General features: G+C 35.1%; 1 protein-coding gene across 6 annotated transcripts in view; it reads right to left on the bottom strand.

The window, feature by feature from the left end:
- The window catches only part of astn1 (astrotactin 1), a 373519-nt gene that overhangs the window by 33459 nt on the left and 327310 nt on the right, over positions 1 to 12750 (bottom strand). For all 6 annotated transcript variants that reach the window (XM_024273426.2, XM_024273427.2, XM_024273428.2 and 3 more), the window contains 2 exons: positions 12071 to 12204; positions 11571 to 11722 (listed from right to left, as the gene is read on the bottom strand). In XM_024273426.2, the coding sequence (XP_024129194.1) occupies positions 11571 to 11722; positions 12071 to 12204 (286 nt within the window). The remainder of the gene's footprint in view (positions 1 to 11570; positions 11723 to 12070; positions 12205 to 12750) is intronic.

Genomic DNA, 12750 nt, shown 5'->3' with positions numbered 1-12750 from the left:
AAAAGGTCAAATCAGTAAATTGCAGGAGAAACCGCACATGATAAGTTAAAAAAATATTTTCTATCAGAGTTTTTTTTTTTTAAAACGTATGCAAACGAAACAAAAATGTATATTCCAAATATAGTAAATGTCCTTTAAATAACCTGTAAGGTGTGTTTGATCTAATGTTACACAATTGGTTCAATGCCTATTGGAGTCATTAAAGTTGGTTCAATGCACTCATCACAGTTTTACTAGGTTGTAAAATGTCATAAATATTTCATCCACTCACAGAGGATAGGTTTATACCCATCGTGCCTTTTTTTGTAAGGGGTAACTTTAATAGCCTCAGCTCCTAATCGACGCCACATGATCTCAAAGGAACGCCAGGAAATGCACGGGCAAGTTCTCTAGTTGAGGAATTTACATCCAGCAATGACAGTATGAACATTGTGTTTTCACACCTTTAGGTAAAACCTAGTTAAATTGATGTAAAAGTATTGTCATATATTGCAATAAAGTACAAATGTTTTAAAGACATCATCTTCAATGTGTGTACAAACCATAGATCCACCTGTAGTCAACACACAGGGTCAACATGGGATCAAGAGGAACCCACTGAAGAAACCAGGGTGAACAATGCTTCCCATCGGTCATCTCGTTTAACCCTGCCAATCCAAGGATTTGAAGCAGCAACCCCTGTTCAACCAGTCCATCTTTCTTAAGTTATGGATCCAAACCATTTAGAGACAATTATTATTTTTTTTTATCTAGGTTTGGTTTTGAGATACTGTGAATGAAAAGAGGCAAAAAGCTAAAGGTTTAATACATTTTCCTACCAAATTTAAGTAGAATACGCATTTTAGGTGACTTGAAAAATAGCTTGATAGTAAGACATATCTTAGTGGACACAACTTCTGAATAATGACTGGTAACCTTCTACGGTGATTTTTTTTAATTAATAATGACCAAAAATTGTATAAAAGGCATATAAATGTGTATTGAATTGATCCACATTCACGTTCTTAAGTATTTTACAGATTAAAAAAAATATGTAATAGTTGTTTAACTACCTGTTCTCCCAAGTTTCATTTTTATTTTCTTTATTTAGGTGAAGATTTCTTCACAGTATTCCACGAAAGTGCCTTAATGATCTAAAATAAATAAGCAAAAGGAGAAAAAATGATTGGAAAAAGTACTGTCTAAATCAGGGGTCTGCAACCCAAGGCTAAAAGAAAAACAAAAATGTTTCCATTTTAAAAAGTAAGAAGTATTTATGTAGTAAAGTAAAAAAAAAAAAAAAAAACAAAAGTAACCAATTCAAACTTTTTTCAATTTATTCACAAACTGTTGAAGGACAGGACACGCCACAAGTTTCCTGACTATGGTGGCCGTAATTCTCTAACAATCCATCAAGCTGTCGTAGTTTACCAAAGTCATACCAAAAAACTTTATTTTATTTTATTTTTTTTTACTGGATTTATGAATTTCTGGCACAAGAAACGATAGAAAAAACTTTTATTTTATGTTTATTACTGGTGACATCAAACTACCTTCCACTCCATTTGCTGCACTGAGATGATCCCATGTGGAACAGGATGTCTTTTATTTTGAAAGGAAATTGTGCGAACTTTAGTCAAAAGTTAGAACATATTTGAAAAAAACATAAGCTATTTCTATATTTGTCTCTTTAGGTTTCATTTATTCAAAAAATGTAATAAAAATAGATAAAAGTATTAATAACATAGATACAAATTGTTGTCATATTTTCCTAAAGGGTTAGATGATCCTTTGTGGCACAAGATCTATTTTATTTTGAAAGGAAGTCATGTGAACTCATCTCAAAAGTTACAACTATTTTGAAAATAGGCCATTCTCTCTTTATGTCAGCATCTTATTTTTGGCAATAAAAAATGTATTTATTATATTAGTAACATTAACACAAAGATAAATCAGAGTTTTATTTTTCTAAAGGGTGAAACAAAACTTTACGGCTTCTACTGGGAGAAATTGACCGGAATGACTCTTTAAGAGTTGAAGGTTGCAGACCCCAGCTTCAAAGGGAGGTATGATGGTAAAACGTGACATAAAAAAAAAGTAATGATAACAGAGGAAAGAAGGGAAAAAAGTGATGTGAGAATAGCCAGCGTATGTAGGAGCACTTCTTCAAAATGACAGACTGTCAGCTGAAATTGAAACCACCCTGCACAAGGGGGCTCTCCAGATCTTGAAATCACCCGAACCTCGTCCCTTTTTTCCCCGTCTGACCCTGTTTTGTTTTTCTAGTTAATTTCATCGCTTCTTTTTTCATCCCCTCTTTTTGTCATTGTGTTCTACCTTGTAAGTCCCACGCAACAAATGCGACGCATAAATAGAAAATTGTAATGAAACCACTTTATCTGTGTTTGCCTGTCATTTTTTTTTAATACAACTCTGCACCAAGCAGAGCTGGATGGCTTTCACTCAGTGCAATTAGAGGTGCTCTGTGCAATCTCTGTGCAATTTCACACATCAGAGAGTCCAAATGGAAGCGAGGGGGGAGCTGCTGAAGGTTTTGACAACCTCAACACCCTTGAGATATGAAATGTTATTTTGGTAAACTGTGTAATTCTCTGACTAATACATTATCCAGGCAGTGTGAAGTTGATGTGAATAGGGTCAAATGTTAAATGTATTAGCCAGTTAAACTTTCTTAGAACAGACCACTCTGCTTTTGAGAGTCAGCATGTTCGTATTTTCAAGATGGACATTTTCAGATAGCTTGAAAGGTTTTCTTAGCTGTGCTGGAAAACCTAAAGCAAGTATTTTTGTTTAAAAAAAGTGATTTTCCTAATTAAAGGTGTAACTTACTTTGAGGCATTTTCCTTTATTTTCTCTATTTCCACTTGAATGCAACAAATAAAAGTATTACAGTGCTTTCTGCACTTTATTAAAAACACATAATCAATGACTGATCTGCTTTCCAATTTATGTCAAATACTTAAGGCAAATATTTAAATTATAAGACACATTAAGTGAAATGAAAGAATCAGAGATAAGTCCCTCAGTCAGTCAGACTTTATTAAATGATATCACAGTAACTCCAGGGCTAAATCCAAATTCCCTCCCCAATACCTAACTACTAAAAAACTACATAGTGCCGGACTGCCTAGTACTCTGGATTTTAAAAGCTACTCAGACACCATGCTCACTACTTTTTAAATGTTTTTTAAACAGGAAAGATGACATCACCGATTTCACTAAGTGAAAATCTAATCAATTCGATCATTTTACGACGACCATTTATGAATCCACTGTGTTCTGAAGAGGAAAATGTTGGTAGTTTAATAAAAAAAATAAATGTAAACATTTTTTTCCCACAAATAGTGATCAAACACAATGTTTGCTATTCTAATGAGCCTCGATGCACCTTGGTTTTTGAAAATAACAGGAGTTTACAAGCTGCTTGAAAACCTCTAATTTTATTTACTTAGTCTGGAAAAGATTGAAAATGTCAGTCAAACTTTGGGCCTTGCTGTATATTTATGTTTCATGTAATTAAATTTTACATTATTTTTACAAAATGGTTTGGTTGCATTATAAGCGCTTTATATTTTTCAAAATAACGTCATTAGGATCTTGACCTTTGACCATTTAAACACACTCAAAATATGTAATTTGCTCATTAAAACGAAATGTTAAAAAATGATTAAGTACATTTTGACAATTCGAATCTATGGGAGTTGATTTATTATAAATTAGAATAAATTTAAATAATAGGAATTCTGTTTCTGCCTTTATTTTTGGATAAACATTTTGTTTCACCAAACTAAATCCAATGCTTCATTTATTTGAACTATTACATAAATGCTTACATAGCTCCTTGCTACACCTTTTAAAACACAAACTTAAGACATTTAGCTTTTTTACTCTCACAAAAGATATTTTCAGCCGTGTGGGCCAAAAACAATAGCTTGAATTATGCTTTACAAAAAGCTCATCTGCTGAAGCCTTAGCCTTGATTTATTTTCTCCAGAAAAAAACATTGCATTTTGGGAAAACAAATATTTCATACACTCTGCAAACAGCAGCACAACAAATACCTGTGTGTGATCCTAAAGTCAGGGTTGTGATCTTGAATCCACTTACGGAATAAAGCGGATGGCTTTCAGTGGAAACATCAGTTATGTACCACAGAAGGCAAAAGGGGTTTATTTTTTTAGCCAAAGTACATCTTTCCACAAAATAATTTTGTTTTAATAAATAAGAGCTTAGTATTGCCCTTCATCTATCAATTCTTAACTGTTTATGGATCCAATTTTCTCTTGCTAATCAATTTGCAACATAAACTTACCTGAACTATAGATTATTTGGTTGATATTTAACAGATGTTTAAAAAAAAGTATATTAACTTCTAACTATAACAACAAAAAATAAATAATTTACAATCACACTTTTGTGTCACTTATTACACTTTTAACAAAAGTTCTGAGCAGAAATGTTTGCTTCACTTACCTCAAAGTGCATTTGACTGCTTCCAGAGAGGCTAATTACCATAAATGACTTTAAAAAACTGTAATCTATTATGATGTGACACAGGCAGAAGCTCCAAACGTAGTACTTTACTTAGAGCTGATAAATACACTGTCTCAGAACCCTTGACAAAGATGAATGGTACCTGGAAGGCTAGTGCTTTACTTTGGAGTTTGTTCCTCAAAAGTTCACCAAGTTAGAAGAAGTTTTTTTAAAGCAGAGCGCCCTGTCATTCCATCTTTGAGAACTTTTGAGTCAATTTTGATCCTGGCTTTGGACAACTGTCCTGCGTTCTGGTAGAAACTACCACAAAGCTATGGTATATTAGTGAATGTTTTTTAAGCTTCACCCTTTCATGACAGCAGCTATGTGTGCAGATCTGTTCTGTTTTGTCTTTACTAAGTATGAATAACATGGACAAATATCAAATATGAAACAGTCTGACATTTTTTTACTGCCTAACCTAAACCCAAAACCAATTCAGTGGTCACTGAAAGTATTCATGTACCAGGCGTATAAATACTTTCAGGAAGCTCAAATCACTGCACCAGTACAATGATAGCTTTAATGAGAAACAAAGGCATGGAAAGGAACTTAGTAGTGAAGAAAAGGGGGAAAATGGGTTTAATTTTATTAGTTGCTGTAAAAACCTGTTTGATTTGCGTCACTCTGTTTTCCATATATCGGTATTAGGATCTGGAATTGGGAATAACGATCAGTTGTCAATTGGTATGATTTGTTTATCAGTTTTTTTATTGTTTTGTCTGAGAATTGTGAACTTTGGCAGCCTCAAGACACTAGAGTGATCTACAGGTCCAAACGTGTTGGCTAAATTCTGAAGTTTGATTAAATGAGTGGATTTAGTAAATGAAAGGAAGACGAATAAAAAAAATAACCATCCAAAAGAAAAAACATAAAAGAGAAGACATAAAACTGTTTTGGGCAGGAGGTGGGCTTGTTCAAGCATCCAAACAAGCTTCCTGCAGTGTTTGATAAAGTTGTAACTCAAATGCTCAAAAGCCAGCAAACAAACTAAATGTAGTTTTCACGCCAGATGCCATTCCTGACACAACCTTGTATTTTTAAGGCACAGAGAAACCCAGAGAGGCAGCAGCATGAATGGTCTTGCCTGAGGACCCACACATCACACATCAGGGAAGCAACCCCAGGTTTCCTGCATGCCAGTTCTACACCTAGCCAACTGAGCCATCCTCAGATCTCGCAAATTTTTGAGATTTGCACCGCTTCGACATTTCACACCAAGACTCTTCCAACAGTGGGTGCATGCGCTAGTATCTGGTAGTGATAGTCCAGTGTGTATGACATAAAAGTGGGTTCAATAACCTAATTACTTTAGGCTCGTGTGGCCACATTATGAGACGTCATGAAAACAGAACCTACGATTGTCCTGCATGTGGTAAATGTATCGTGAAGTATTTGTAGGGATACTGTAAATTGCATACACTTATGACGTACAATTGATGCTATTGTCACACTCCAGTATTTAGCGAGGTGCACGTGCAGGACCCTTACGGACCATGAGCAAATGCTGCACAAACAGTGTGTGCTGGTGCTATAGGATGCATATACAAACTACACTCTGATTGTCTAATTTCCTCATTTATAACTGCCAGGTTGCATGCTGGTTGAACAGCACTAATGGGCTCCTTGAACAGTGTGCAGGGCTCGGGGAGTCGAGAACATGAAAAATTTGTCGGACATTCCTGCGTCATACTAACTTGACCCCTACGTGCTTTATATGTTCGCTACGACCTGTTGTCCGCAGCATGCCCATTGAAAAAAGGCAACAACAATTTCACTCTAGGGGCTCATCAAGTGGTCTATATCTTTGTCCGGGCCACCTGTGTGCTCCGTACAGGTTTGACCATTTGTCATCTGGGAAAGACGGCTTATATCCACCCATTAGGGCAGGTGTTGCTAAGGCTATAAATCTACAGTAGATGTCTAGATTTCTGCTCCATTTACATTTAAATACATTTTTTAACAAATTTGCTCTAAAACCTAAAAATACTTTCAAAAATCTTATTATTTATTAGGTTTTAGTAGCTTTAGTAAACAAGACACTGCAGCCACAATCCTTCCATCTAACAAAAACTCCACAGCTGGATAACTCTGCATCAAATTTTATGTTTTTTTCTTTTCATTCCAAAGGATAAAAGCACATTTGTATCAGTAATAGTAAGCTGACACAAACAATTTATTTTAAAGAGTACATAAAAAGAGATTTATTTTAATATCACACAAATAAAAGACAATGTTATATTTGCCCTTAAGCTTAGAAAAAGGACAGACAGACGATACATAAAATGCCTTAAAGATTTTACTATCCTTCTGAAGTTGCAGAGGCATAAATTAGTTTAACTGCAATTTTCTAACAGGGTCTGTACTTTCTATTTTCTTATATTCATTTCAAAGGACAGGAACAAAAGTAAGACGGGGTATGTGACTTCAAAACACCACTATAATGGTTGGCCAGCTTGGTAGTGACAAACTCAAGACACTCAACACCCATGATTTTCTCTCAGCTGGTCTTTTCGTGTTTCACTTATTGAGTTTAGAAAACTTTTTCCATCAATCACAAGTGAAAAATCAGATATCGGCTAATCAACCACATGCACTGAAGTCCCATATTTCTACAGGAGTACATGTTCATTTTGAGGGATTCTAGCAGAGGGATAAACACACAGAGAAACTTAATTCCATAAAAAAAACACATTAGGGCAATAATAAGTATCACTATAAATCAGTAACTTATCTTTATCTACAATGCACAACTCGTTTTAGGCCTTTTTTAGCCAATGGGCTATAGGCCACTTTTGTCCTGCCGAAGACGATTCTTTAAAAGCTTCAACAGAACATCTAGCGGGCAACATTTTTGCACCCAGATTGCCCAAGCTGCGTCAAACTAGTAGACAATCTGAATATGGGATGTAAATTTTGCTTAGTATACAAATTATGTGCAAGGTATGCCCTGTGGGCAAAATGTGTCACTCAAGAGGATCTAACAGTCCAAACAGTTGTCATCTTAATCATTTAGTGTCACATCCCAAAAGTTTTGAGTCCCATGACCCACCAACCTGCCTGAAGATCACAAGTGTATTCTGAAACACAAGCTTACACCAAAGTTTGTGACATAAAACAGCAAAAAAAATAAATAAAAATGCCTGGTTTAACAATGGTTTCACTAAAACAAATATTTTACTGTACATTCCAAAAAACCCAAAAAACAATAAAGATATGTATAGATATAATAAGTTTTGAGAACAGCCTCCTCCAGGAAGAGCTTGCCCTGCCACTCACACTTTCTCCATGATGTTAACCAGGATTGGCAAAATGTTTTCATTTTAGATGTGCCGTACCATATGTCTTCAAATTGTGTCCCGTTGCTTATTGATGCCGTCTCCAATATTTGCAAGGTCTAACAGGTGTTCGGTGCCAGTCTCTAATCATGGTCGGGTTCCTTTAAAATCCCCACCCCCAGAAACCGATTTCCTGGTGGAGGTGCAAAGAAGGTGAGCAACGAAATAGAAGAAGTGAAAAGACGGAAAGATGCATGTGTTCCCAGAAGATGATCGGGATAAAGGCGAAGAGGATTTTTGATACGAGATTGATGATGCTTCAAAGAGAAAAGAAACATTCATGCTGCCAAGACCGACACGAGGATGGTGTCTTGAAATGGGCGGCACCCACAATGGAGTCGTTTTATTTTTGGATAGAAAAAGAGTTCACAAAAATAACTCATATTTCATAAATAACCCATTCTTTAGTGGGCCATAGATAATATATTATCATATATATGGATATAGTTTACTCTGAAAGACTTAAGAATAGCAGATAGGTTATGTCTTTGTGTGTTGTTTTTGTGGGCTACAAAGGTAAAATTCTAAATTAGCGATTGAGCTTTAGCATGCCACTAATAGCTATTAGTTCATTAGTATTTTGTAATGTTACTATGTTTAGTTTCCAGAGTATTTTCCTAAAGATTGTTTTTAAACATAGAGGAGTTAAAACAACTGGAGTACACCACTAGCGGCAAGATGCTAACTTTATTTGCCAGACGCTAATGCTTAAGTACCATATAATTATTTTAATATGACTGTCAGATAACTAAAAAAAAAAAAAAGAACTTATATTGTATTTGCAATTAAAAAAAGGAACAAGAGATGCCCACGTTGGTTTTCTCTGCATTTAGGGTTAGCATTCATTAGCGCAACAACAAGCTATCTGGAACTTTCTTTCTAAAAGGGAATTTGACATTTCTAAAGCTGGGTGCACAACTGCCCGCCAGGAGGGTCTTCCCTTTGTGCTACATTCACAACAGCCACTGCAACACACATTCAAGCCACCACTTCCAATTAAATAGGTCTATGTAAACGTGCATATAGGTTTCCGCAAAGCGAGTCGTTTTTAGGATCAATGTAGAAAATACGCAGCCACTGAATGTGCATTGAAAGTCACACCACTTGAACTTTGATCACTCAAATTTGGTGATCACACATGGGTAACGTCTCATATGAAAACTACAAATAATTCCATATAGCAGGTAGCTGGGAAATGTTCATTTTCTTTTGTTAATGCAAATTATCTGTGCGTAAAGAGCACAAATGTGGATTGATAAAGTTTATAAAGAAAGTTGGACTATTAAGTATGTTTCAAACTTACTATGGACCAAGTACAGTACAGTTGCTATAATTATGATTCAGAGGTAACTCAAAGTCTTCAGTCACACTCAGTATTTTATTACAGTAAAGGAAAAAACAACAACTTCCCTGCTTTTCTAATTTGGTTTCCCCTCATATCTAAATCTTTAGTATTGATTCATAATTCCAATTTCCAAGAGCTCAGACAAATAACACTTTACTTTCTCATTATGCTACAACAAACTTTGGAACTCACAGGGACCCGTAACTGTCTCCATTATGGATTGGGTCATTACTACAAAAATAAACTAGCTCTGTTTTGCCTGCTTGTACTCATATGGAGCCAGCTGAATAATCAGAGCGCTCTGTCATGGGTATTTACGCACACGGCTGCTGCTCATGTGGCGTGCTATATGACTTGCTCAATGTAGTGCAAACATGAGCTAAAGCATACCTTAATGGCAAAATCCATACGGAATAGGAGGGAATAAAACACAGGAATCCAGTTAATGAACAGGTGCAAGCTGCTCCAACATCAAGGACCAAATGTTAACTGTAGAAGTTTTAAGATCAGACTCATTAAATGGGAAGATTCATGTTTATCTGCAGTCATTTTTAACAAAACATATAAATATATATATGCTATACTGTGATCATAAAAGTAAAACAGGATTTATTTAAAAAAAAACATGTTTGAAAAACATAATGCTCTATTTATATTAGATATTTTCTAAAACATGCCACAAATATTTCCATTATTATAAGCTTTATTGGTCTACACCATCTTGTGGTAGCCTTAAAAACTGCATAAAAATAGTGTGAAGCTGCATGGTTTTATTAACTAATAAATAGAAAACAAATAATTAAAATCAGTTTGTTTTTAGCTTGTTAATGAAAAAGGAATGATGATGGAATATTGAAATGGGAGAAATGTTGTATTCATTCTGGTAATCAATATAAAATGTTTTTCTTTTCTATCGTCCAGCCTTTCAGAAAACAGACAGGAAACAGTTTTTAAATGACCCTGATTCATATTTCTGCTATGATCAGGAAACTAAACTTAACTAATTGTTAAAGCCTGGGCAGAAAACTTGACTTAAACGAATGCCAACTAAGAGGAATATCCTAGTGTGGATTAACTGTGAATTGGATATGTTTTTAATAAATCTTTTTGAAAGAAGAGCATATATTTTGTTGCATATTTAATATCAGTGTTGGTTAAATTACTTTCATAAAAGTAATTGATTACTTTACTTTAGTAACTTTATGAACTTGTAATATAATTGCTTTACTCATGACTTATTTCAAAAGGTAATTCACTAGTTGTTACTTTGTTTTTTCCACTCATACACAAATGTTCAAGGGAAAAACAGAATAAACAACTTTCTTTGATTTAACTTTATTTTTAGAGCAATGATCTTGTGCAAACTATGAACATGGCTTAAGACAAACTGACTTCATTAGAAATCACACAGCAGTGTGAAAAATGAAACAAAGTTAAAACAAATGTGGTCTTTGCCACCGCTCAAAGAGAGGTCTGGAAAAGGCTGTTACACCTACACACATGTACTAAATCGAAACTAAGTCTCTTGAAAACACAAAGAACAATTTAATACCTCCAAATTGTCCTCCTCAAATGCAAGAAAGTCATTCTGACAGGAGGGGGCGGGGCTGGTGATGGAAATGTATTTGTTCTTAGTTAATTTGTTGCTTAAATTAGTACAAAACTAATTTAGAAATGTGTTTTTATTTATGAATGGATGTTATAATGACATGCTTTTATTTATTAACTCCAGATAAAATGTAAAAATAATAATAATACAATGTTTTTAAACTCTATTATGTTTTATTTAACTGAGAAAAAAAGTCAGAGCCCACAAAACCTGAGTAACGGAGCAACAAGGGTTTTCTGTAGCGCAGTGACAGTAATTTATTACCGAAATTTGAACTGCAATTGTTACGTTCCTTCATTACTGACAAAAGTAAATAAATTACAGTAATTCATGACTTTATAATCTGTTACTTCCAACACTCCTTATTATAAAAGATAAAGCACAGCTTAATGGCAAAATAATAATAATAATAATTTCAAAATCATTTAAACTTTCCATATGTATCTATTAAAAATGTTCACATAGCTGTAATTTCATGAGATTATTTGGGATTCTGGATTTAATCTAACTTTATAGTTTTTTTTTTTAAGAGTATAAAACCTTTCGAATTTTGAAGTTATCTCTGAAAAAGGTAGAAAATAACAATTTTCACAAGGATGTAAAAGTTTTGTGTTTGCAACAAAAATAATTTCTAATACATGTCACTCTAATTTATTATTTTAAATAGTAACTTTAATATGTGTTGCTTGGCAACTGTCCCACGGCTGCGGGACTTTACCGTTCAAGTGTTAAAAAGTAATCCCACCTGTCTCAACTTTGGAGTGGTCGCTCCTCTCTGTCACCTTCTCCTGGCTGATGAGGTAATCGACTATCCGCACTCCGATTGGTGGCTCGGTGTGATTCCACTCCATGATGACCAATGAGCTGCTGGGCTCGTAGGTGTAAGACAGCTTCAAGCTGACAACAGAGGGATGGAATCGCAATTTATTAAGAAATGAGGTCACTTTCAGCATATAAATGCAAAAATACTGTATATATAAATATTGAAATTAAACTTTTCAACCAAAAAGTGAAATTCAAGAATTTATTCTGACTTCACTGAGATTTTCATTCCAGCCAATCAATACGCAGCAGCCTGTTCAACTGATTAGCAGGCTTGCATCAAACAGAAAAGTGAGCTATTGATCACCAACGAGTTTAATCACTATTAAATATCGTGCCGAGGTTGATGGCGGAAGCTCAGGATGCATTAAAAAAAACATTGGTTGTATTCATTGCTGAACAAAAACATGTTATTTTACTGACACAGGCTGAGGAAGCGGGGCACACGTGGGCAGCCCGTCCGTGCCGAAGGCGCTGGAATCACATCGACACCAGTCGTCAATAACATCGCCTTTGCCCGAGCACCACAGCATGCTCATCGTCGCCTCCTGAAGAGCCTACCAAGAAAATCAGAGAGAATTGTCACAGTAGGCAACCATAAAAAAAGCAGTTTACTAATGAATAATGCAAAATATAATTTTACATTTCTATTTGCCTGATTATTATAGAGAATAATCTAGAAAAAAACACAAAAAGTAGCAGTTTTTGTCCAGTAATAAGATGACATTACAGCAGCGTGTTGCAGAACTATCACTGCATTGCACAGCAATTGTTTGCAGCACTAAATGCACTGATGTGATGATAGACAACACTGTAAATCACTCTCACTGTTGCTCACAAGTGTGGATTGGATGAAAGCCTAAGATGCTCCAACACGATGCCTGTAAATGTAGATCTATGTACATCCAGAACTGACATCTTCCTTTTACTAAGCAAAGAAGTTACAGGAAAAGTACGTTTTAAAACTTATTTATTCATTGTGTCTACATGGTTATCTGCACAGCGGAGCAGCTTCTGTCAATACCAGCAGCTGCTTCTGTTTGACCGAGCTTAAGGATGAAAGGCCCAGGAGGGTGGACAGCTGTGTATCGACCATGTTTTTT

The sequence above is a fragment of the Oryzias melastigma genome, linkage group LG17 (assembly GCF_002922805.2).
Source record: "Oryzias melastigma strain HK-1 linkage group LG17, ASM292280v2, whole genome shotgun sequence".
NCBI lineage: Eukaryota > Metazoa > Chordata > Actinopteri > Beloniformes > Adrianichthyidae > Oryzias > Oryzias melastigma.
This window is presented reverse-complemented; position numbering and strand designations above follow the sequence as displayed.